This window comes from Muscardinus avellanarius (genome assembly GCF_963383645.1).
Source record: "Muscardinus avellanarius genome assembly, chromosome: 8".
NCBI lineage: Eukaryota > Metazoa > Chordata > Mammalia > Rodentia > Gliridae > Muscardinus > Muscardinus avellanarius.
Window position 1 is genome coordinate 103,956,228 of NC_137794.1, and position 26,578 is coordinate 103,982,805.

The window sequence follows — 26,578 nt, forward strand, 5'->3', positions numbered from 1 at the left end:
ACCTTGATCCAATCCCAAAGTCGGTGAGTTTCAAGCAAAACTGCGATCTCTGCTTTCAGATCTCTTTCCCTCCTTCAACACAGGGCAAGGCTGCCTATTCTGGTTTTAGGAATTGGGATAGTGGGCATTCAAAGGAGACAGGTCAGGCCACCTTTGTCTCTGTGTGTTTCCTCTTTGCAAGCTCTGCAAAAGGCTCATGATCCCCGAAGAAAGACTAAACTCTCCAATTATCAAAGCGTAGTTATTAGCTGAAGAGTTCCCAAGAGCAGACATCCGCAATGAACAACAATGAAACGACCTGGCCCTCCTCTTCCTCAGCACTTGGCAGTAAGATACTACTCTAACAGTGGAAAGTACAGTGGGAATCAGCTAGCCCCGTGAACATAACAGAATGGCATGATAAAAAATGGAAGAAAAAGATGAGTGTGTCCCTTTCATAACAGTGTGTCATTGGAGAGGCTGACTCTGGAGAGGGCGGGTTTCCTAGGAGCGTGTGACATTGAGTGAAATGACTGGGTTTGACTGGGTGTACTCTCTTTGGAGGGAGGGAGTTGATGGGGACAAGAAAAGCATCCAGAGAAGAGAAACGTCATGGACATCGACACTGGGAAGCAGTGTGGGCTCTCAAAAGTCTGGGGGAACATGGAGAGCTCTTCAAGGGGAGAAAGTGAGGAGGGCCACAGACAGGTTATCCTGGACTTGATGGGCCAAGTTGATTTTTATCCTAAGAGCAACAGATACTCACTGAGGGTTATAACCAGAGGCATAGCATGATAAAATTTACATGGGATTGTATTCTTTTATTTACTTTACTGAATGTGTAAAATAGCTTATAAACAAGTAAAACTAATCATTCTTTTTTTAAAAGTTATTAGCTAGGTAAGGTATCACATGCCTAGAATCTCACTACGTGGGAGGCTAAGATAGGAGCATCACGGGTGTGTGGCCAACCTCAACAATTTAGTGAGGTCTTCTGAAGCTTCCTGAGATCCTATTTTAAATATAAATAAAATAAAATAAGGGTGAGGGCATGGCTTAAAGGTAGAACTCCCTGGGTTCAATCTTTAGTACCACAGCAAAAAGAGTTATTAATAATGTTAATGGACAAATCATGCTTGCATATAGTTTGGGGGATACAATGAGATGTTGGGAAAATATATAGTGTGGAATGATTGAACCAAAGTGACTGAGTCAGACCTTCATTTAAAGATGAATCTAGTAGCCAGAGAAAGAGCAGTATGTGTGTGTGGATGGGTCGGGGATGGGCAGGTGGTGGTGGCATGATTTCCCAGCCAGGTGAGCAGGTGAACTAGAAGTGGATGATGTTAGAAGCGGAGGTGAGCGACGCTAGGAGGGAATGATGAGTTGGGTATGCGTCTCAGGTGGAGAGGAGGGCTGCTAGTCCTGTGATTGGCCCTGGCCCAGCTCCCCTCCCAGGCTGGCAGTCCTCTGTGCTCACAGCCAGCACACAGTTCCCCCCTCCCAGGGCAACAGGAGGGCAGACCTGGCCAATTTTACCAGGAGCTTAAAAGGAAGTTGGGCTATGTCAGCTTTGGGTTCTCCTTAAGATTATTTATTTATTTATTTATTTATTTATTGTGGTACTGGAGATGGAATCCAGGGGCTTTCTATTTCCAGGCGCACACTTCCAGACATGTTTTATACTTCATTTAGAAACAGGGTCTCACTAAGTTGCTGAGACCCTCACTAAGTAGCTGAGGCTGGCTTCGAACCTGTGCGATCCTCCTGTCTCAGCCTCCCACGCACTGGGCTTACAAGCGTGCGCCACCACGCCCTGCAGATTTTGAAGATAGAAGAGCTGGGATAAGGATGCGGATGCACTTACCTTAAGTTCTTCCATCCTTTCCTGGATGGTGGAGAGGTCGGACGAGTGGCTAGGGTCCTGCCCCTGCAGGATGTCCTCTGCTTCCTCTATCCAGGCCTCTAGAGTGTCCAAACTCTTGGCAAAGGTTTCATAGTCAACAACACCAGCCTGTGTTTCACAAAAGAATATGTGTTTGAGTAAATCAATTGCCAGTGAAACCTACTGACAGGGCTATGAATACTGAAATTATTCTTCATATTCTTTGTATCAAATTGACACAAAATGCTACTTCTAAAAAACAAAGACATGATTTAAGTTGCCTTCTCTTACTTGGAGAATTTTTTTCTAAAAATAGAATTATTTCTAGGTACTATTAATCAGCAACCAATGAAAATTATTCTCTAAATACATTATGAAAAACATAAAAAATTCTGATTCTTGCAAAAACCTAGATTAAATATGGATGTGAATATTAAAGTCACTTGGTGTTTATTAATTGGGTATAGAATGGAGGCAGGCATGATTCAGGGGCTTGTCTCCTACACCAGTTTTAAAATTACACTGTAGGTGGCTGGGTACAGTGGCACATGCCTGAAATCAGGAGACTGAGACAGGAGGATTGTAGGGTCAAGGATCACCTTAGCAATGTAACAAGACTTTCAGCAACCTAGTGAGACCCTGTTTCACAACAAATCATAAAAGGCGATAGTGATGTAGCTCAGAGGTAGAATGCCACTAGGTTCAATCTCCAGTACCACAAAAAAATAAAAGATTGTTTTGTAGGAAATAAGCCCAAACTCCACCTTCCTTTATCCCCACTGCAACTTCCAAGTTTGCTTGTTTGGCCAATCCTTTGGTCCTGGAGGAGGCATTGATTGTGTCGATGATGAAAATCCATTTCCTACATTTGTGCCCAGAGCTTCCAGAACACTCAGGTTATCACACATGCTAAACCTGAGCTCAGTACCTGCAAGGCAGCCTGCTGTTTGCAGAGAGCCTGCTCCAGGGAACACAAGTGTTGGTTCAAGGAGAGTTGATCGGATTGAATGGCTGAGGCTGCCGAAGCATCCACTTGCTGCTTGAGCTGCTCTCCCAGCTCATGGAGGACAAATAGGGAATCCTTGACTGTCCCCAGCCCTTTGAGGAGGCCCTGCCGGAGAGGAAAATAGACCCAGTGTGAAGCAACATGTGATGTGTGCTCTTCATTACAAGACAAGTGTCAAAGACCTCGGCGATTCTTAATGGTCGCCTGATTTCACTATATAACCTTCACCCGCAAGTGGGTGAGCAGGGAAAATCTTATACCTCAATGGACATGATGTACATACACAAACACCCCGAAGCCAGTCGCCCTGCTGAGCATAGGAAGGTGGGGAGGGAGAGGGAACAGGGAGAGGGCTCAACCGATGCTGTGTGCCTGTGTGCCTCCACTGCCCTGAGCTGCATCAGGATGCAGGAGGACAGTGCACCAACATAAGAAGTTAATCAGAAAATCCTAACTATGTATGTAACTGTCTCCTTTGAAGATTATAAATATATGTATATATATTTCACATATATGTAATATATATATTACATAACACACATGCTCTTTTGAAAAAAGCTACATACTTGAGGTGGGGAAGGAGGAGAAAGAAGTAGAGGGAAGAAGATAGAAGAAGGAAGAGGAGGCAGAGGAGAAGAGGAGGAGGAGGGGAGGAGAAGGAGAGGAGGAGGAAGAGAAGAAGAAGAAGAAGGGGAGGAGGAGGAAGAGGAGAAGGAGGAGAAGAGAAAGAGGCAGAGGAGAGGAGGAGGAGAAAGAGGTGGAAGTTTTCTTATCTGTTTATGTACTGGATATCCAATCAATGACACAGTGCTATATTTTATGTATTTCTACTTATTCTTATCACACATTGCAGGGACTAGTTTGCTTTGGCTGTCTTGTATACATATGGCCCCATTATGGCAGTGGCAACAATCCCCCATGGTGAAGGGGTGCAGGGCCCGTGGAGAGTAGAACCAGCATGGTCTGCACCTCGAAGCATCCCATGGTGCCACTTTTCTCCATGCCTTGGGGAGCTTTCTTAGATGCTCAAAAATGCAGACCTATGGGGATCTTCTGGTTCTGGCTTCTATCCACCAGTGAAAGGTGACACCTGATGGCTGCCTGGTCCCTGCAGGCACCCCCAGACAAGGGAGGAGCACAGGGCCGGCTCTGCCTGCCAATGACAGTGGCAGAGAAAGACAAAGGTCTCTTTTAACCCTGACACTGATCACAGACAAGGTATATCTCAACTCAGGAGAAATGAAAATAACAGCTTTCGTGAAGATAAACCATGTAGACAGAAACAACAACCAACAAAACAACCTGCATTATCTTGATTATAAATAAATGTTCATCTCTTGAGCTTTTAAGTGATTATTCAGTTTGAAGGTACCAGAATACATTAAATGCTTATTAGTGTTGTTTTTATAACTTGCCTAATTCTAATAAAGATTTGGGAAAGTTCATGAAAAGATTTTTATAACTTCATTAAAATAAAGACAAATGAAGATACATAGTGAGAGCCTATAATGAATGAAATAAAAGAAGAACCTTTCTTAAAAATTTTAAGTAGGTTATTGGCAACTACAGTGGAAAAGAGGATTATTTAAAAGCTATAAAAAAGTATACTAGTAAATCAGGAGAGAAAGACTTCTTCCTACCATCAAATTCTTATGTAGATACTTACAATGGAAGTAACAAACCTATGTAGATGATATCTTTAACAGTAAATTTTATTTTGGGTACCGAGGATCAAACATAGAAGCATCCTAACTCCAAGCTACACCCCCATGCCCTTTTTATTTTTTAGTTTATTATTTTTGAAACAGGGTCCTGCTAAGTTGCTGAGGTTCTGGCTAAGTTGCTGATACTGACTTGCAATCTGCGATCCTCCTGTCTCAGCCTCCCACGTCCTGGGATTAAAGGCATGCACCACCATGCCCAGCTAACAGTAAACTTTAAAAATCAGATGTTATTTTCCATATAGTCACTTTTTAGAGTTTTTAGAGTAAGTCTTTCACAGGCATTCTATTCCATTAGTAAACATGGGAGAACAACTCATAAGAGGAGGGACCTCGTGATGTTTATCCATGTGAAACTGCATTCTGAAAACTCTAGCAGGCTCTTTGATAAACAACGCAATCATTTCTGGACAGTCATCTCACATACTGAGGCATACCCGAAGTTCACAACCATTAGCAATAGCCCTGTGGAGTTTGCACAGTCTAAGAATGGTCTATGAGGGAAACAATGTGGTTCTTGAACATACATCGCAATCTTGAATCCAGGTAGCAACTTCATCATCAGCGATGTCCTTGTTGGTGGCCGCCTTCAGCAGCTCATCGGTCCGCTCCTCCTGCTGCTGCACAGAGGAGGAGCACTGCTTGGAGTAGTCCTTGTATCTCTGCCAAAGCTGAAGGAGGGCCTTGCTGGAGTGCAGCTGCTCGGCGATCTCTTCCAACAAGTCGTTCCATCTGGAAGCAATAGCCAACACTCATGGGCAGATTATCATCTCTCGCCAAATGCTGTTATTTACTATTTTATTTTTCATGATTGGGGTTCGTGTGAATATGAAAATAATGCAGGAATGACTCATTTCTGCTTAATATAATAAAAGTACCAGGCCATGCTCATATCTCCAGGGTAGATAAAGGGGATGAAGGCAATCCTGGGTACATAGCAGTTCTAATTCTTTCTAAATATCTTCACTATATTTGTTTATTTTTAAATTCATTTTTTATTTCTTTGTATTGGGGATTGAGCCCAGGAGGATTCTACCTCTCAGTTATACCCCCGGCCCTTTTATTTTGAAGCATGGTCTCACTAAGTTCCCGAGATTGGCCTCAAACCTGAGATTTTCCTATCTCAGTCTTTCAAGTACTGGAATTACAGGCATGAGCCACCACGCCCAGCTGTTGATTTAATTTTGTGAAAATCAAAACATAAAGAGAATAGAATCTATAGAGCTCAAATTAAAAGTATCTGAAAGTTTTAATTATATCACATTTATAAAGGTGGAGCTATAAGTCATGTGTAAAGTGAACATATTCCATACCTCATAGTGACATCTTTCAGTGTATTGGCGAGAGTCTCCGTCACAGGTGGGTGACACTCTTTTAACAGCTGGTTGGTGACAGAGCCAAATTTCTGCAAGCTACTTTCCTGTTTTTCTAAATCATCATGAAGATTCTGCCCAAAGAAATAGTTCCCAAAGATGATTTAACAGTATCTAAATTCTAAGAAGCAAGTCTAAAGTCATTTATACATTTGTATGCTTGGCTATCATCGCTGCTTTCTACACTTTCTTTAGGTGATCAGTGCCTCTCTTTCTTATGATTTTGTTTTTATGGCCACAGAAGAGATTAGCAATTGAGCCTTCTTCTTCTGATACCTGGGATTATGCTGGAAAAGCTCAGAGGGTGGCCTCATCTGGCACCTGCGAGGAAGCTATGGTGGTGGCACACGTAACATACTGCACACCGAGGCTCTCTTGGACATTCAAAGTTAAAACCCAGGCTTCATTTTATTAAATACTTGGACTGGTTTTCTCACAAACTTCTGATAATTAAGTTCTAAATCATAGTTCTTATGAGTGCTGCTCCAAGTTTTATCTCTGGGGTTGTTTCTTGCAAATAATTTCTAAATATTAATTGTATTTTTAGTTAAAATTATATATATATATATATATATATATTATAATGCAATATTTTGATATATATTTACATACTGGGGAGATTAAGAATTAATATATCATAACCTCGTATATTCATTAATTTTCGTGTAAAATGGTCGAACTCTTCATTGAAGTTGGGAGTAAAACAGTGGCTAGTGGAAGATGGCAGAGTGAAGTATTTGGGGAAAGAAAGGATGCCAATCAAAGCTACCTCGTTTCAGCTGGACAGCAGGAATAAGTGATAGTGTCTACAGCACACACAATGGAAACTATGATAATAATTCATTGTATACTTTTAAATTGATTAAAATAAAGAATCTTCCTTAGGTTTTCTGAGTCTTCTACCAAAGTCCAGAAAGGAGCTAGAAAAAAAGATGTTTTCCTACAAATACCACTGAAATGATAGACTCAATTCTCAGTAAAACTTCACAGGTGAAATAACTGCAAAAATCTGGTACTATTTAACACCAAAAATGGGTTGCCCTAAAGTCAAAATATTTAAGGAAAAGACCCTCAGTCCTTTCATATCTCAGCTCTCGCAAGCATAAAACACTATGTTAAGCTAAAATGTTCTTTTAACTTCCTCAATGCTGTAAAATGTGTTCTAAATTTACAATGCTTAAAATGAGTTTTAATGATTTCTTAGGATCTGCAACAACTATTTAAAGCTTAAAAGAATTACATTCACATATTTCATTCTTCTTCCCTCCCACTCCACCCACAAAAAGACATTCCCTTAAGAAAAGGAGTGTCTGCATTTGAGACATATGTCTCTACATATGAGGTTGGCAACATGTCAACTCAGATAGCCAAGCCAGTAAAGTGGACTAAATATATGAAGGATACATGCTGGGTTCCCACTGGTGCCCCATCCCTCAAGGGACTTGACAAGCCCACAGGTTGAGTTATTTAGCTAAGGAGAAAGAACAGTGATAGGTGAGCAGGGCACAGTGTGCAAGGGAGTGAAGGCAGAATCAAATTTGTGGCCAGTGACCCAAGTTGGAAAGAGTGCTATGTTTAAGACAAACAGCAGAATCTGTATTAGAGATGAACAAAATGATAATGGAAACCCAGGAAACCATGCAGTAAGTGCTAGAAAAAAGGACTGTGTAGACCATTTGCTAGGCCACTGCAATAATACTGAAGGAAAAGAAAACAAATGAATGGTTTAGATGTTTACCACTTTTGCCATTTTTCTCTTTGTTTTCTTTTTCATTCCTTAGAAAATGTTTGGAGAAGCAGGATGAAAAGAGGGAAGATATAAAAGGCAGTGACCATTAATGGGTCAAGTAAGTTGATCTGGGTATAAAATTACTTTGTAAAATGCATCTTTGTGAATATTTATATAACAGGGTGTTAAAAAATCACTTAGTTATATGGCCGCTGATTCAAAATTTGACACAAATGGTTACATTTGATTATGGTCACAATAAAGCAGGTAAAATTAGCTCTAGAGATTTTAAATTACAAAATGGAAACAACATTTGCAGTACTTCAAGATGACATTTTTATTTGCTACATTTCTGTTTTCTAAAATTAAAAATAATGTTAAGGATACGTTCACTTCATTCTTACCTGAAGATTGTCAACCTGAACTTGAACAGCTTCTAAGGAGCCAGTTAACAGGCGGAATCGGGACAGAGAATATCTAGCTTCCATGAGGTAAGTGTTTATCTCATCAAAGGCCACTTTGTGATTACTCCATTGGTCAAGCACCGACTTCAGCAGAGTCTTTAACTGCCCAACCTTTTGAGACAAATGAAAACTTGTTATAATTACATTTTAAGTGAAAAAATACATATCCAAGTGACTAAAACCTTCAACAGGGTATCTGGCATTATAAACAAACTAAGATGGAGAAAGACATTTGGAAAGCAACATGTAGCATCTTTGAAATTTATGCCTTTCACACTGTTGGTCACTTAGTTTAAATGGATATACTTAAATGATGATTGATAAATATGTAAATTTTAAAGTGAGAAAAAGTCAGCATATTGAAGAAAACAATTGGGGAAATAAGTTAAATGAATGTTAAAAGTGTATTAACTCATGTGATCCTCGTAGCTACAATCATTATCCCTGTCTTACAGAGGAGGGAGCTGGGGTAGTAAGGGGTAATGAAAATTACCTAGGAATGTGAGAACTCTAGACTTGAATCTAGGTATTCCGTCTGGTCCTATATATAGTTCCTTTCCTCTATATAGAAAATCTTACATGTGTGTACACATATAATAAAATGAATATCTCGTGTGTGTGTGTGTGTGTGTGTGTGTGTGTGTGTGTGTGTGTGTTGCTGGGAATTTAACCAGGGGCATTCTACCTCTGAGCTACACTACCAGCCCTGTTTTACTTTTTATTTGGAAACAGAGTCTTGCTAGCTTGCCGAGAGTCTTGCTAAGTTGCTGAGGCTGCCTTCAAACTTGTGATTCTCTTGTTTCAGCTTCACTAGTACTGGGTTTATAGGCATGTGACACCACAGCCAGCTTAAAATGAATATCTTAAGCCAAAATATCTAAGAACATTCTTTCTGTATACTTATCCACCTCAAAAATAATTTTTACTTTTTCTGCATCACTTAAAAGATATCTACTTTGGACTGCCTGGATATCTTCGCTAATCTGAATGTTATCTACCTTCTGAGTATGACATAAGAGTGGCATGGTTAAGGAAAGAGAATACATAAATTGATTTTCATCTGCATTCTCTGCTTTTCTCCTCTGCATAAAAGACAACTGTATGAACCAGAGGAAATGGCCGCAGGTGCAGCAGATGCCAGGACCTATACAATAAAAGCCATGAAATGAACAATAAGGAAAGGAGCTCGATGGGAATTTTCAATAGCCTATTTCTTATTTTTGTCTGCTTTCCATGTGGCAATATTTTCACAGAAAAACTAATTCATTTATACTCACAGAGAAAATTGTCTGTCAACATTGGTGGTGATTCATAAAAATGCATACAACAGAGTAGTTTAAAGTGATGCTATAGAGAAGATGAGGCTAGCTGGAAAACCAGCGAGCTGTGGGAGTGGGTTGCTGGTGCCTTCAATCCCATCACCTGAGCTCTTTGTGCCTCAGCTCTGTCTCTGTAAAGCATGGATAATAACTCCTTATAGAGATGTGTGTTAAGAACCACTGTGGTCTCAAGGACTAGTGTTTGTTGTACTTTTTCTTACTATTAGAGGACTCAACAGTTCGTTCAGCACAAAGTTATCAAATGCTTTGTTGAGTTTCCATTTTAATGAAAGAAGTTTAAACACACATGGAATGATATAGTATGTTAGAAGTAGATCTGTAATGTACATAAAAGCAAGCAGAGAAGAGTTAGGGGCAAAAGTAAGGGGGAAGAATTTGTTATTTAAAACACGTGGTCAGGAAGTCCCTCCCTATGATGGCAACTTTGAACAAAGACTTTGAGGGCAGGCAAGCAACCACACAGATATCGGGGAGAGATTCCTTCAGGGAGAAGAAATAGCCAGAGAAAAGTCCTTGCCTGTGGGGACACCTGCTGAGTTCGAGAGTGTGGGAGATCAGAAGCAAAAGGAACCTGCAGAATATCAGCAGGAAACCGGGCCAACCTGACAGAGTGCACGGGAGGACCCATCACCACCAGGCTTTGGCTGAATTAAGCAAGTCAAGAAGCTACTGGGGCATTTTCAGCAGAGGAATGGATGGTCTCATTTCCATTTTAATTGACGCTTCTGATAGACATACTGTTCAGGAGGCCACTGAAATGCAATGGCAGGACTTAGAGCTGGGTGTTAGCTGCAGAAGTGGGATAGGGCTTGGATTCTCATCTATGATGGATGTAGAGCTAAACATGTTTCTGATGGACTAGATGTGGGGTATGAGAAAAAGAGAAATGAAGCGTGACTCTGGGGTTTTCTGTCCAAGTAACTGGAAAGGTAGACCTGTCCATTATGTAAATTTTTGGGAAAGATTAGAAGTTGGTTTGAACACGGAAGTTTGAGATGTCTTACTGGTCACACAAGAGGAGATACCAACAGGAACGGTGCTGCACACCTGTAATCCTAGTACTTGGGAGGTTGAGATAGGAGGATCACGGGTTTGAAGCCAGCTTCAGCAATTTAGAAAGACCTACAGCAACTTAGCAAGATCTTGTTTCAAAGTAAAAAGAGTTGGGGGTATAGTTCGGAGGTAGGGTGCATGGTGTTCAATTCCCAGTACCCCCCGCCCCTAAAAGGAGATGTTTACCATTTAGATTTCTCTGAGTCTTTCTCTATTTTGAGTTTAGGAGAGAAATCAAGGCTGGGATAGACACTGGAGAATTGTCTGCATGTAGATGGTATGAATAATTATGGAAATGAGTGAATAATGTTTAAAATAGTGCTCATTATAGGAAACACTAGAAACTAGACTTTAAAAAAGAGGCTAATGAAATAAAATTGACAGTACAAAAAGATGATAGCTAGATTCAGTAATTATTTACTCAGTTACTTTAAGAAAACCAAAACCCACAGTTTGGACAAGAGCTGGCAAACAGAGTCTTGGGACCAGGTCCCCACAAGTCACATTACCATGTGGTCTACATTTGCCCAGGCTTGGTTGAGTTCCCGCAGCGTGCTCTTGACGATGCCAGAGACTTCTTCTTTTTTATTCTGAATCAAAGCAAGTCCATTCTGCTCAATTTTCTCTACTTCTTTTTCTTTTGCTTTAATCAAATCTTCCAGATCCTGAAAGATTTTTTTAAAAAATAGTCATTTTAAATTGTTCTATTATGGAGCTCTAGGGTGTACTAAAATTGAGTCATTATAGTTTTATGTACTAAAAACCTGTTACGAATCCAAAGAGGTTATCATTCTCAAAAGAGGATCTCCACAGCAAAACTTCTTCCTACATTTAAATGTAAAAAAAAAGTTTTTTTTTAAATCTAGGGAAAATTAGCATAACCTGAAAAATGTAAAATCTGATGACCTACTAGAAAAAGAAATGGCGTCATATAATTTTTTAAGAATCTGTAAGGAAAAAATGTTAGAAATGGCAATATGATTTATAGTCTCAAATTCATATAGGAGCCTAGCTCAGAAAGCAATGTTAGATAAGATAGTGTCTGAGATTTAGTATACATTTCTGTTGCTGCTAAGCTGTCTCACTTAGGCTAAGTGAGAAACTTCCAATGGGTCTCAGTCTCTTCAGATGGGAAATGAGAAGATTGAGAAAGAATTTCTATTATCCTCTCCTTTTCTCTAACATACTCTGATTCTATGTGATTCTGAAAGGTTACTGCTTTTTATGACTCAAATTCTCATTTTCTTTGGGAATAAAATGTCAGAATAAAATGTTCACGAAAAAAAAAAATTAAATGAGAGAAAGGTCTGGAGCTCATACTTCACCATTATGCACAGTCCTCACCTATCCTTTAACGCCCTTTAAAAATGTAAAGCGCAGGGAAGCAGGCTGAGACTGCTGTCAACATTTTACAGATGAGTCAGTAGGAGAGCGAGTTATCTGACCAGTCTGCGGTCACAGAGCCGCACACATTCCTATGTTCAGTTGTATCCTCTCAAAAGCGAAAACAGACTTGGAGGCTCTGGACTGTAGAAGGGAGAAAAAACTTAATATATTTTAAGTTTAGATAATGTCTCAGTTATGTAAAGAAGATTTTTATGACTTCTCAGGATTCGCATATTGGAAATAATATTGGAATTGTGAGCAGCTGTTGATAAGGTGCAAATGAGGAGTCTGTGTTATGTTAATTACAAATGTTGTGCCCCCTTATTATAATTATTGATGATTAATATTGCCTCTTTTATATTTTGTTTCTGTGTCACTCAAACTTTTCATGTCTCTACCTCCTCTATAAAATAAGGATAAAGCCGGGCGTGGTGGCGCACACTTGTAAACCCCGTGTTTGGGAGGTGGAGACAGGAGGATCGCACAGGTTCCAAGCCAGGCTCACTGGTTTAAGAGACTCTGTTTCCAAATAAAAATATAAAAAATAGGTGACTAGGAGTGAAGCCTGAAGGTAGAAGGGTTTCTAGGAACCCCAATACCACCACCACCAAAAAAATAAATAAATAAATAAAATAATAATAATAATAATAATAAAATAAGGATAAGCCGGACGTGGTAGTGCATTTGGGAGGCCGAGACAGAAGGATCACGCTTTACAAACCTCAGCTACTTTGCAACTCAATGGGATCCTGTTTCAAAATAAAAAAAGAGGGCTTAGAGTGTAGCTCAACGTAGAATGTTCCTGGGTTCCAACCTCAGTACCACACGAAAAAAAAGGAATCACACACACACTTTTTGCTCATCCCAAAAGCATAAAATTAGATAAATACATATGAAATAGCTTTTAAGCTGTCAAAAACTAGTCAACTGTAAGACATTATCATCCTCAGACATCTGGCAATCAGCTGTGCTTCAGTGTAAACTTATCTTTTCCTTCTGAATTATCTTGAAGCTATTTTTGTGGTGGTCAAGAATTAGAAACTTACTGCACTTAGTGGTTTAAAGAGGTCATTTTTTTTTTCTATTGTCCTATCATTTCTACTTTATAATTTTGCCAATATTATGACAGCTTTGATAATTTTCAGAGAATAAATCTAGTTATTATTGAGATTACAGGTACTTTTTGCTATATTAAAAAATTACTTTTTCTATGTGTGGTGCTAGAGATTAAACCCAGGAGCATTTTGCCTTTAAACTTCTCCTCCAGCCCTTTTTATTTTGAAACAGGGTCTCACTAGGTTGCTGAGAATCTCTCTATATTGCAGGGGCTGTTCTAGAACCTGAAATCCTTCTGTCTTAGCATCTCAAGTACTAGAATTACAGGCATGTGCCACCATGCCTGGCTAATAATTAACTTTTTTTTTTTTTTTGCACTATTGGGGATCAAAACCAGTGACATTCTACCACTAAGCTAAACTCCCAACCCAATTTTTTATTCTTTATTTTGAAACAGGGTTTCACTAAGTTGCAGAGGGCCTCACTAAGTAGCTGAGGCTGGTTGTGAACTGGATATCCTCCTGTCTCCGCCTCCCAGTACTGGGTTTACAAGCATGCGCCACCATGCCTGGCTCATATTTTACTTTTTAAAAACTTTTTTACTTGCATAGTAAACAAATAGCCTTTGATCATAATCTTAATTTATACTTAATTAAATGAATTATTATATATTTATTTCTACTTAATATGAAAATAATCCCAAATAATCCTCTCAACATATCTTTAATATGGTCTTAAAATCCAACCATTAGAAATTAAGTTTATCCTCATTTACCCATAGATGTTAACTTTTCAATGAGCAGTGTCAAATGAATGATCCATTAATTAGAAACACATTTTAGAAAAAATTCTCTGATCATATATATTGACATGAGAGCAAACACCAGGAGACAAATAGGATTGAAATAAAGTTTTTGTGCAAAAAAAGGTATATTTTCCTTTTCCTCCAAAAAATAATTAAAGGATGGTTTTGCTTCTAATCAATAAACTTGGTCAGAAAGGCCTAGCCTAACATTTTTCTGTTTTAATAAATCATTTTAACGTGGATTAACTCATAAATATCAGCTTTTATGTTACTCTAAATTAATAAATCACCTCTAAAAAGCTGGAAAATTATTCAAGCTTTTTTGAAACAAAATAAAGTTGAATCCAGTCACTGATTTAAGTACACTGGCTTGAATTTCACACTTTGGTCCAAAGGAACAATTTCTCAAAAATGACAATAAATTTTATCAAGGTTTGTAGCATGGCCAAACAGAACCTGCCAGTTGAGCTATTGTGATTTATATATGATGTCCCAAAATAACCGTGTGGGCTACTTTCTTTCTGCACCCCCCCCCCCAAAGAAATGACTTTTCATTTGAAATCACAAATTGGCATTGGTCTACACTTTTGGAAACCACAATGTAAACTTTCTCTCCTGACACTGCCTGAGCTAACCCTCTGGGAGACAAAAACTGACATTTTAAAAGTAGCAAAACTTGGCCAAATGCCTGCAAGATTTCCCAGATATAGTAGTGTGTTTTTGTGTTAAACAGAAGATATGCAAAGGAAAAGAAACAAAGTAAAAGCTGGCAGAAAAAAAGTGCATTAAAGAGAAAAAAAAGAGCAAGGAAGACAAAGAAAAAGGGGTAGTCAAAAAGGAAGAAGAAGCCAGGCGTGGTGGCGCACGCTTGTAATCCCAGCATTTGGGAGGCTGAGACGGGAGGATCGTGGTTCGCGAACAGCCTCAGCTACTTAGTGGGGCCCTTTGCAGCTCAGTGAGACCGTTTCAAAATAAAGAATAAAAAATAGGGCTGGGGGTGTAGAGGTAGAATACCCCTGGGTTCCATCTCCAGTACCACAAAAAAAAAAGGAAGAAGAAAGTTATATTAATATAGAATTTCAGTTTCGATAATAAAATCATCTCAACAACACAATGATGAGGTACTCATCTTACTAATATTAAAAACTTAGAATTGCCTTTTTAAGTTAATGGAAATATTCAAAGTTAGGAACTCAACAAGATATATAACTTTTTATCCTTATGAGTAAAATTTTTCAAAATTCTGGGTAAGGTTTAGAATTTATGGCTTTAAATTAGACGTAAGGCTAGACCCAGATAATAGGAAATGCCATGATTGGCTGATGCCCGGTTTGGGGTCTTCAGTCTTTTACATACTCATCTGCAGAAGTGAGGCATGTTAAAAATGATTATTTAAAAGTATTTCTCTCTTGGATGCTTTTCTCTGTTGTCTTGATGCAGTTTCAGAATTGCAACCCATTAGCTGGGGAACACATGTTCTTCCTTTTCAGAACTGTAAGGCTTTAACTGAGAGCTTAAATCCAAGTCCTCTCAGTCATACGCTCCAAACAGAAAATATGCTGGTTAGAAGGGAGCTCGTTTTCAAAGTCCTTTCTTTTAGTTTTGGTACTGGGGACTGAAACTAGAGATGTTTCCATTTCTTTTTTTTTTTTATTATTTGTTGATTCATTTTTTATTATTATTTTCATTGATTTTTTGTGGATCATATTGAAAATGGCATACATTCAGACTGTGCTTGGTGCCCTCAGACCTTTTTTTTTTTATTTTGAAAGAGGGCCTGGCTAAGTGTATGAAGGCCTCGCAAAGTTGCTGAGGCTGGCCTTGAACCTGAGCTACTCCTTTCTCAGCTTCCCAAGTACAGAGATTACAGGTGTGCATCGTGACAATGCCCAGCACTCTTCCTTTTTGATTTCTTCCTTTTTGAAATCTAAAATGGAGAAGCAAGATTTTTGGGAAAGGTTTTTTTTTTAGTATAATTACTTTACTATTGAGTATTTCATGGTTCAACAAGCAACGATAGAAAAGAACAGCCTTAGTTAATTTGCCACATAATGCAAATGAGTACATTACATTAAAACAAAAATTTTTATTTTAGCATTAACTGGAATAGCTTCCCTTTCTTTTGTATACAGAAGAATACCTAAGGACCTCTCATGTGTACCTGTTATTGGAAAAAACTGGGCATTGGACCACTCCACCTGAACCCTCCATCCTCGTTACCAGCCGTAGATTAAGCAGACCCTGTGAGCTTGAGCACGTGACCAGATAGGTGGCAAGACTGTCCCCGCCAGGTACGTGCCCTCCACAGTGGATCAGGAATGGGAGCCAGCCTCTCAAGAGAATTGCCACGCACAGGAAATACAGAGGAGAGGACAGCAAATGGGGGAAATGCTCAGGCCAGTCCTGAGCAGGGCTCAGTCTACAGCTTCTGTATCAAGTGGACAGCACCAGCAAATATTAAAGACTTCAGAGCTTCAACAAGCGAATGTGCCATGAGGATGCTGTATTCTTAGACGAAAACCAATATTCTAAAGACAAATGAGAGGCTCTAGCTGCACAATTCACAATAGTCGAATGATAGAACCAACCTGTTCTGTTGACAGGAATATCTAATGAGAATGTGGTCTATATACACACACAATAGAATTTGATCATCCAGGAAGAAAAAAAAAATTATGTCATTTGCAGGAAAAAGATGGAACTCAAAAATATTATGAGATTAGCCAGTCTCAGAAAATCGGGGGTCATATGTTTTCTTTTGTTTCTTCTCAAATGGGGGAGTTAGAGAGAACATACGGACAAAAGGGCCTTCAGCTAAATGAAGAGAGAGGCCAGGAGAACAGTGGAAGGGGTTTGGGGGAGGGAGGTGGGAAGGAAAAACAAGCCTCAATGAAGGAAACAGTTTAAATTATATGACCATATATAACAGCGTCGCTACTAATCTCACCAGCATGGACTCAGGAGAGGGGGAAGGTTGGGATGCACAGGGAAATACATTAAGCGTTGTTTGCGTGTATGAAGGTACCACTGTGAATCTCACGATGACGTACAATTACAACGCACCCATCAAAGTACAAAAAAGACAAAATGAAGGCGGGTGTGTTGGGGCACGCATGTAATCCCAGTACTTGGGAGGCCGAGACAGGAAGGATCACGGGTTCTCAGCCAGCCTCAGTTACTTAGCGAGGCCCTCTGCAACTAGTGAGATTTTCTTTCAAAATAAAGAATAAAAAAATAGGGCTGGGGTGTGGCTTAGAGGTAGAATGTCCCTGGGCTCAATCCCCAGTACTGCAAAAATAAAAAATAAAAATAAATAAATAAATAAATAAATAAATAAAAGACAAATGAGGAAATGTGATTATTGGTTGGTCACAAAATACTATAAGGAATTATTATTAACATTTTATGGTGATATTATAGTCACAAAAATATCTGTTTTTCAGAGATGCATATTATAGTATAGAAAAATAAAATGACATGATGTCTGATATGTACTATGATGTCTCAATGAAAAGAAAATTCACACAAATGTGTCAAAAATATTGGTAACTATTAATTATGTTTATTAGTGTGTGGGATTTGTACAGTTTCTCAATACTTTGGAGTGTGTTTAAAAAAACATCTTCAGCCTGGCGTGGTAGCGCACGCTTGTAATCCCCGCGCTTGGGAGGTGGAGACAGGATCGCGCTGGTCCGGAGCCAGCCTCGCTGGCTTAAGAGACCCTGTTTCCAAATAAAAAAATATGAAAAAATAGGTCTGGGAGTGTAGCCCAGAGGTAGAAGGGCTTCCAGGAACCCCAGTACCACCAACAAAACAAAACAAAAAAATCTTCATGAGTTCAAATTTTCAAGCAAATGAAACAACCTAGTAGTTAAAATAAAAACTCTTGTAGCATGTACACTCAAAGAAATTTCTTACTGTATGTGATTTAAGAAGAAATTAGCTCTCAGTTCTCAGAACCTGCAACCTCCTTAAGCATGTGACGTGAAATTGTAAAGTGGAGCATGTGAGCCCCGGGACACGTTACCTGACAGTCTTTGAGTGCGTTCTGAACGGAAGCCTGGTCTCCAATGCGAAGTTGCTGCTTAAGTCTCTTTTCCTGGGTTTCAAACCAAGTTTTCACACATTGTACATTATTTTCATATTCGGACCAAGATTCCAATAAGCCTTCCAACAGCTGGATCTGAACAAACACCACAAAATGAACTTTGCAATTTTTCTTGAAAGTTAAATCATCGCCAGGCTAAGGATCACTATCAGGCACCATCTCGTCCAAATCAAGAATTCATAAAATACAGCCCACTGTATTTTAAGTTTCTTTTAATTAAGAAATTCAGTGTATCAAGTGTGAACCAGTGGGCATTATTGGTCAACAAGAATGAGCTCACGTCAACCTGAAATAAAGGTAAGAGAGACTAAGAGACATCTTTACAGAACCAAAACAATAGGAAACAGCGAGTAGAAGGTAGTTAAGAGAAAGTGATAGGGTTAAAGGGTTTAGAGCTAAGGAGACTTCAGCAGGGAAGTGAGGAGGAGCTGAGTGGGTGATGTGTGGATCTTGTACTCCATTAATGATGTATGACTACAATGCACCAATAAAAAGAAAAAGAAAAAGAAAGAAACACAGAGTTTTGAAGTGTCTTCCTGCCCGACGTAGCCCTAGTTCTTGTGAAATGTGTTTTCTCCACAGAGTGGGCCCGTCCTCTGGACGGCCACGCAACACCGCGGAGCGGCGGTCAGCGGTCCGCCTGGCTCACCTTCTCCGTTACCAGCCCCTGCAGGATCTGCCAGCTCTTATTCATCGCTCCAAGCTGCTCAGCAAAGTCAGTCTTATCACTGCGCTTGCTTTCCACGTCCTGACTGCTGATCTGGAGCACCGACTGGTTCACAAAGTCCACCGTCAACTGTTTACAGTTGATGTCTATCTTAAAACCCTAGAGAAAGGCCAGAGGAAATAAGAAAAGGAAGGTCAATGCGTATGAATGTCTTCTCGTGCTACTGGACTTGGTAAGACTTAACTAACTTAACTATTAATATTATTACCTCCATGACTGTCCAAATGGGATCATTTGTGTTTACTTAGGCGGCCCGTTATTGTCAGAAGTTAAATATATACTTATACATGTAATAAAAACCTACACACACATATTTATATATTTATATATTTATGTGTATATATGTGTGTGTGTGTGTGTGTGTGTGTGTGTGTGTGTGTGTGTATGCCAGGCAGGCAATACAGAAATGGGTAAATTATATAAACTCATTATAAGATATTTGTCAATTATAATATTTATTTCATGAGCTTTTCAAATTATTCAAAATTATCTCTAATGCTAGACAACTTGTCTATGCCCAGAAGTAAGGATGCAATATGAAAAATATGTTCCAAAACTTGATTTTCATAATTCGAGTTTTTGAGTTTCTTCAAATAAAACTGTGTGAATATATGAAAAATTAAGAACAAAGATGCTAACTACCTTGTATTTTTGAAGGTATTCAAGGATGGCCCTGTAGCCGATGGCATTTTTTATATCTTCTTCGTCCTTTTGAATAACACTTTCCATTAGAGAAATCCAACTCATGACTTCAGAAATGGCGTGACGGGAAGGCAGCTTGTCCATTTGGAGCTGTTGGAGAGATAACAAGTCCCAAGCATTAAAATTCAAACTCAATTTCTGCTAACATAAAAATCTCTCATTAATTCTTACCAGCATACCAACAGAAATAACACTTTTTGATGACATTTTTAGGTCTTAGAAGCTTGAAACATCAGGCAAACTCCAAATAATGCTAGACATTTTATGTTCACTTGACATCTAATACTATAAACATTGTATAAATATTAACTAATTAATCAAAACACTATTGAGAAGAAAATATTATTCTTATTTTATAGCTGGTTTTATGAGTTTTAAAAAAAGCTTAACGACAAAACATTCAACAGATGTATTTTATTAATTATCTTGTAAAATCTCTGTGTCATATGACTCAGGAATGTTAAAAGAAGAAAGAAAAATACCACACTACAAGCTATCATTTTCTAGATTTTTTGGCACCCTAATATTTATTCCTATGAGCATAGCCAATTTCCTAAGTCTTTAAAATATACTTAGAATTCTGAATCAGAGTACTATAGGGATACATCCATACCCATGTTTCGAGCAACACAATTCACAATAGCCAAATCATGGAACAAGCCTAGCGTCCATTCCATCAACAGATGAATGGATTACAGATGATTAGATCGCTACACAATGGAATCTGACTCCGCCATAGGAAAGAACAAAACTGTGTCATTTTCAGGAAAATGGATGGGTCTAGAGCAGGTAATGCTAAGTAAGATTAGCAAGTCACAGAAGACAAAGGGTCATATTTTTTCTCTCATATGTGGAAGCTGGGGAGAAATCAGGATCCAAGAGGGACTCCAGATAGAGGAGAAGAAACCCCAGTGGAGCGATGGAGGGCGCCTAGGGGAGGGAGGCAGGTGGGGAAAGGAGAACTGATGAGGAAAACACTTCCGTGAATGCTATATAAATATATACAATTATCAATGCCAATCTCAGTATCATGTTTGGGGAAAGGGAGGGAGTGGGGTAGGAGCCGAGGGGACGCTCACCAAGTGCTCGGTATGTTCCTATCGCTCTGAATTGCATTACAAAGTGAGATTATGATGACCCATAAAAGTGCACTACTTAAAAATTTCTGGCCAGGCGTGGTGGTGCATGCTTGTAATCCCCGCGCTTGGGAGGCAGACAGGAGGATCATGCAGGTTCGAAGCCAGCCACGCGCGCTAGCTTAGGAGACCCTGTTTCCAAATAAAAATGTAAAAATGGGTCTGGGAGTGTAGCCCGGAGGTAGAAGGGCTTCCAGGAACCCCAGTACCACCAAAAAAAAAAAAAAAATCTGATTTTTTATTTGATACATCACACATTTATGAGTACTTTTTTAGGCAGTACCGAGGATAAAACCCAGGGGGCATTCTATCTCCGAGCTACATCCTCCAGCCCTATTTATTTATTTATTTATTTATTCATTCATTTATTTTTGTGTTGGGTCTGGGGATGGAAACCAGGGGCATTCGACCTCCGAGGTACACCCTCTGCCCTATTTTTTATTTTTTATTTTGAAACAGGGTCTCATTAAGTTGCAGAGGGCCTCACTAAGTAGTTAAAGCTGTCCACAAACTGTGATCCTCCTGTCTCAGCCTCCCAAATGTGATTTCAAGCGTGCGCCACCACGCCCAGCTTGCGTATTCTTATTATAATGATTTGGAAGAACCAAGGCAAGAATTTAAAATACTTATTGATCGGCTGGGCAAGGTGGGGCACGCTTGTAATCCCAGCGCTTAGGTGGCTGAGACAGGAGGATCACACAGTTTTGAAGCCAGCCTCAGCTACTTAGTGAGGCTCTCAGCAACTATAAGTGAGACCCTGTTTCCAAATAGTTCTGGAATTATAGCCCAAAGATAGAAAAGCCCCTGGGTTCTACCCTGAGTACCACCAAAATAAATAAATAAATAAATAAATAAATAAATAAATAAATAAATATACTTCTAGATCAATTGCTATGCAGTGCTGAATGGCAGAGGTGAGTGTGAGACTTTTTCTGTTCTCTAGGAACACATAGCTACTGATTAGGAGAGCCGTCACCCATGACACACAGCAGTGAATGCCGGGGCGGGGGGGTTCTGGGATTTCAGGGGAGTTATGTGTATTTACGGATAAGAGGAGTACAGTCATTCGGTGAAAAATGTTTCGGTCAATGATGGGCCCCAGATACAGTGGCGGCCCCATGACATTATGGTGCCTAGTGACACTGGAGCCACCTTGGTTTGCAGGAGTACTCTGTGATGTTTGTACAATGATGAAGTCGTCCATGCCACATTTCTCAGACTACATCCCGGTCCTGGGAGGATGCTTAATTGTGTTTACATTTAGTCAACGTCAGTCACTGTCTTGTGTGGAAGGCCGCATTTTTACCCCCGCCTGCTATAAATCTTCATGCGTACTTTTACTGTATGCAACTGCCTATGTTTCCCATGAGAAAACAGTTTGAACAAGGCCGGACAAAGATTCTAGCACACGTGCATACACACTTTCACGCATACACTAAAGCTTTTGGAATAAAGCTGAGTGGGCCTCTGTAGGCCTCTGAAGTTCATTTTGAATATGTAATGCAACAGGAGCGAGACCAGCAAGTTTGTGAGACGAAGCTCCTCTAAATTTGTGAGCAGAAGCAGACTGGTGTCATTTTCCATTCACTGCGGTTTTGCTCACTAATTACCAAATAAACTACTTCTCATTTCCTACCTGGTGGAGCTTCTCCTGCACTGCGGGGATATTCGTGAGCAGGTCCGTCCACTGGCTGTCGATCTGTGACAGTTCGGCACGCAGGGCAGCGGTGTCCACTTTCTTTAATCGAAGAAGCTGACTTCCGGTGCTCAGAACAGATGATTTGAGGGACGATCTGGCATCCACTTCCTTAGAAAACTCCTAACGGAAGCAGCAGCGTTAAGGCTAGAGACTAAGTTAGTACATAAAACAATGTTCTCTAATCTTGAGAGGAGAGTTAAGTGAAACCTCCTAGACAGAAGCAAAGGAAGCATGTCCCTGCCCTCAAATGAAAGTCAGCTCTTACTAGAAACGCTTGAAAAGAAGCAACACTGAGTATAAACAGAGGTGAGGCCTATTAATTTGCATAACTAGTCATCACCTAGAGTTAACATTAATAAATACCCTATGGCTTAGTTTATTCAGTGTACCCATGGACAGCTAATTTCCTTTCAACCAGTACATGGGCCAGCCTTACCAAGTGGCCTGAAAAATCAAATACCTTAGATTCTTTTTTAAAAATACTTTTACTGATGCACTGTAATTACCATCATGACGAGATTCAAAGTGATACGCGGACACGCATATCTTGGTCTTACCAGGAAAGCGTTCAGATGATCTCGGACCATTTCCAGTTCTTGTGGGACTGTCACAGATTGCTGGGTCCAGAACGCCAGCCTGTCTTTTGCAGACTGTAACCAGCGAATTAGATCAGCAGATTCGTTTTGATACCTGTAAGTGTATTAACGAGTATATTTAATGAACGGTCGATCCTTATCTCCTGCTCACTTATTATTCACCAGTTCAGACAGTTTTAAAACAAAAGAGCTGATAGATTCAGAACAAAAGTGCACTAGGCTAATGCTCTGAAATTCTTTTCTTTTCATATTTTTGCCTTGATCAGGTCAGTCTCTGTGTCTCAGCGTATCTCTAAACTGAAACTCAAAAATATCTTTCCTTCTTCATATTGATGCCCCTTAGAAATATTAGATGATGGTTATAAAATATTCCTTGACATAAAGGAAGAGTATATGATTAAGTACAGAATCACCATCTATTGTCTGTGAATAATTCCCTTTGCCCTTGAAAAGTTTTGCTTGATAAACATTTTCTCTTCCTTCTCTCCTTCAAAGACTTTACTGTGACCACCCAGGAACAATCCTTAGGCAGAGGAAGATGGCAGCTCACAGGTAAGTTGCACTATACACCTGCCCACTCACTCAGTGTTAAATATGTGCTTATACAATTATACAAAAATCCACTGGGGCTTTCTGTTTGTCTTTATTTCCTAACTATGCAATTTTCCAAACTTGCCCATCTTTTCCAAGACCAGCACCCACTAGCCTTATTAATACATTGTCGTACTTGTATAAAGATGTGTAAAATAGTCCTTCCATTACCTGGTCCAGTGTTTCAATATTGTTTCCAGTCTGTGAAGTTCCTTAGACACTTTGTTGGTATTACTTAGCCAGCGCTCTCCAAGCTGATTCAGCTGGCTCTCTAGATCTGAACAGCTGATGGAGATCAGAAGTCGTTTTCCATCATCTAATACTTGATATAATTTGGGCTGGTATTCATTAAGGCTGGATTTTAAGTGCTAAAATGATTGATAATACTGGGTTAAACATGTTAAGACTGCCTGCTTTTACCTTTGAGAAATATAATTTCTCTGATACCCACAATGTTCCCTTATTCATTAGTCAAAAGTAAACTATTTGTGCCCAAGTAAACTTAAGAATGTTTCATCTTTATCAAAATTCAGATTTTCTTTTTTTTTTCATAGCAACTTTAGGTACGTTTAAAACTGTTAGACTCAATTATTTTAAGAATAGCAAAAAATATATACAGAAAATGATTGGTGGACACTTAGTAAAAATGCTTGAAAAGTTTTCAATAAGAGTTCTTATTAAAAAAAAAAAAGGCTTTATTTTTCCTCAGGGCTGGGGTGGAACCCAGAACCTCATAATACTAGGCAAGCTCTCTACCACGGAGCCACATCCTTAGCTCCCAAAAGCAAGAAAGTCTTTTTTTTTTTTTTTTTTTTTTTTTTTTTGCAGGTCTGGGGATGGAACCCAGGGGCATTTGACCTCTGAGCTACACCCCCTGCCCTATTTTTTATTCTTTATTTTGAAACCGGGTCTCACTGAGTTGCAGAGGGCCTCACTAAGTAGCTGCGGCTGTCTGCGAACTGGGATCCTCCAGGTCTCAGCCTCCCGAATGCTGGGATTACAAGTGTGTGCCACCACGCCCGGCTAAGAAAGTCTTTTTAAATTTAATTTTATTCTCTTGTAGTGCTATGGATTGAACCCAGAGGTACTCTCTTACTGAGCTACATTCCCACCATCCCTTTTATTTATTTTTTTAAATTTAATTTTTATTTTTTATAAGTGGAACATATTGAGAGTGGTGCACATTTACATTGTGCTTCATGCCCTTCCCCTCCTTTTCCCTCCCCCAATAGAGAGTGTCCAGGTTAGTCATGTTATATTTATGCTATTACACATATTCGTATGTAGCTCCTCCATTGAACAACCTCAGCTTTCTTCCTCTCCTATCAGCCTCACATTAATCCCCAAACCAAATAAAGATACTTCAAAAAAGAAAAATTACAGACCAATATCCTTAATGAACATAGACACAAAAATTCTAAACAAAATACTAGCTATATGCATTCAAAATCATATCAAGAGAATTGTGCACAATGACCAGGTTGGTTTCATCCCAGAAAAGCAAGGCTGGTTCAACATACGCAAATCAATACATGTTATTCACCACATAAATAGAACTAAGAACAAAAACCACATGATCATTTCAATATATGCTGAAAAAGCATTTGACAAAATCCAACACCCATTTATGTTAAAAACACTGCAGAAAATAGAAATGGAAGGAACATATTTCAATATCATTAAGGCTATATACAATAAACCCCAAACCAACATCATATTGAATGGAGAAAAACTGCAAGAATTCCCACCATCCCTTTTAATTTTTCTTTGGAGACAGGGTCTTGTTAAGTTACTCAGGTGGGTCTTGAACTCGTGATTCTCTTGCCTCAGCCTAAGAAGCTTGAACTTCTAGCATATTTCTTGGCACTGGGTAAGAAAGACTTAAAAAAAAGATTCTATGATAAAGAACACAAACACAACCTCTCTGCTTCCAGCAATGTTAACAACTTGAAAGAAAAGCATTTCGTAAAACCTCTGGTCACAAGTTTGTTTAGATTCTGCTGAAACTACTGGAAAATTTCTAAAGAAACAGCACAACGCTGAGGATGCTGACCTGGTAGAGACTTGTCCTCTCCTTGAGCCTGTCTTCGCTCTCCTCCACCAGCCCCACGCTGGGGATGCTGCTGGACACCGCCTCTAGCTGCCTGCTCAGCTCCTGGCGGTCCTCATCCAGGCGGGACCATGTCTGAAAGGTAACAGTGCCCTGTGAGATACAGCACCTTCCTCCGGAACAACATTCCTCCTCGTACACAAAATACGCACCCAGGTCATGCCAGGTCATGCCAGGAATATATGGGTGGGACTGTGCTTTGGGAAGCAACAGATGGCTTTAAAGCAAATGGTTGCATGGTGGCCCCTGTGAGCGTTGCGAGTGAGTACTAGATCCCGCGGCTAACTAGCTGTGTGACCAGAAACTTTAAACTGTTTCCTGCATATTAAAATGGCAAGACTATTTTCTCCATTGTGAACATTGTCTGAAATAATGTATACAGTGTGCTTGTCATCTGATATGTATGGTTTCTTCTTCTTTTTTTTTTTTTTTTTGTGGTACTGGGGATGTTCCATCCCCAGGTACATTCTACCTCTGAACTATACCCCCAGCCCTGTTTTATTATTATTATTATTATTATTATTATTATTATTATTATTATTGTGTGTGTGTGTGTGTGTGTGTGTGTGTGTGTGTGTGGTACTGGGGATGGAACCCAGCTACATTCTATCTCCGAGCTATACCCCCAGCCCTGTTTTTTATTCTTTATTTTGAAACGGGGTCTCACTGAGTTGCGAAGGGCCTCACATTAAGTAGCTGAGGCTGTCCTTGGACCTCCATCCTACTGTCTCAACCTCCCAAATGCTGAGATTACAAAGTGTGTGCCACCATATCTGGCTTATGGTTTCCTTCTTTATCTCAGTAAGGACTGAAGCTAAAACGGATGGGCATGCTTGCTCTTCACATCTGAGTGAATTAAATGCCTTACCTTTGTAAATAAAGCTTCCCATAAAACACATATACACACTTAAAGGTAGGAAGCTCTAGCATAGACATTTTAATAAGAAAAATACCAAATGACTTATTCCTAAATTCAGACTTTTATTTGAAACTGGAAAAGACCTTGTTTTCTAATTAGTTGAAGTCTTTCCCAATACTTGATAGCAAGGCGCAGCAGTAGCTGACTTATAATATGGCGCAGGGCATGCCCAAGTGGCAGTGGGACACAGACA

General features: G+C 39.5%; 1 protein-coding gene across 3 annotated transcripts in view; it reads right to left on the bottom strand.

The window, feature by feature from the left end:
* The window catches only part of SYNE1 (spectrin repeat containing nuclear envelope protein 1), a gene marked incomplete at both ends in the record, with an annotated part of 486,197 nt that overhangs the window by 83,063 nt on the left and 376,556 nt on the right, over positions 1–26,578 (bottom strand). For all 3 annotated transcript variants that reach the window (XM_080699888.1, XM_080699887.1, XM_080699889.1), the window contains 13 exons: positions 1,847–1,993; positions 2,793–2,975; positions 5,119–5,323; positions 5,905–6,038; positions 8,098–8,268; positions 11,060–11,215; positions 17,825–17,980; positions 18,555–18,731; positions 19,275–19,424; positions 22,107–22,289; positions 22,727–22,859; positions 23,528–23,724; positions 25,410–25,541. In XM_080699888.1, the coding sequence (XP_080556014.1) occupies positions 1,847–1,993; positions 2,793–2,975; positions 5,119–5,323; positions 5,905–6,038; positions 8,098–8,268; positions 11,060–11,215; positions 17,825–17,980; positions 18,555–18,731; positions 19,275–19,424; positions 22,107–22,289; positions 22,727–22,859; positions 23,528–23,724; positions 25,410–25,541 (2,124 nt within the window). The remainder of the gene's footprint in view (positions 1–1,846; positions 1,994–2,792; positions 2,976–5,118; positions 5,324–5,904; positions 6,039–8,097; positions 8,269–11,059; positions 11,216–17,824; positions 17,981–18,554; positions 18,732–19,274; positions 19,425–22,106; positions 22,290–22,726; positions 22,860–23,527; positions 23,725–25,409; positions 25,542–26,578) is intronic.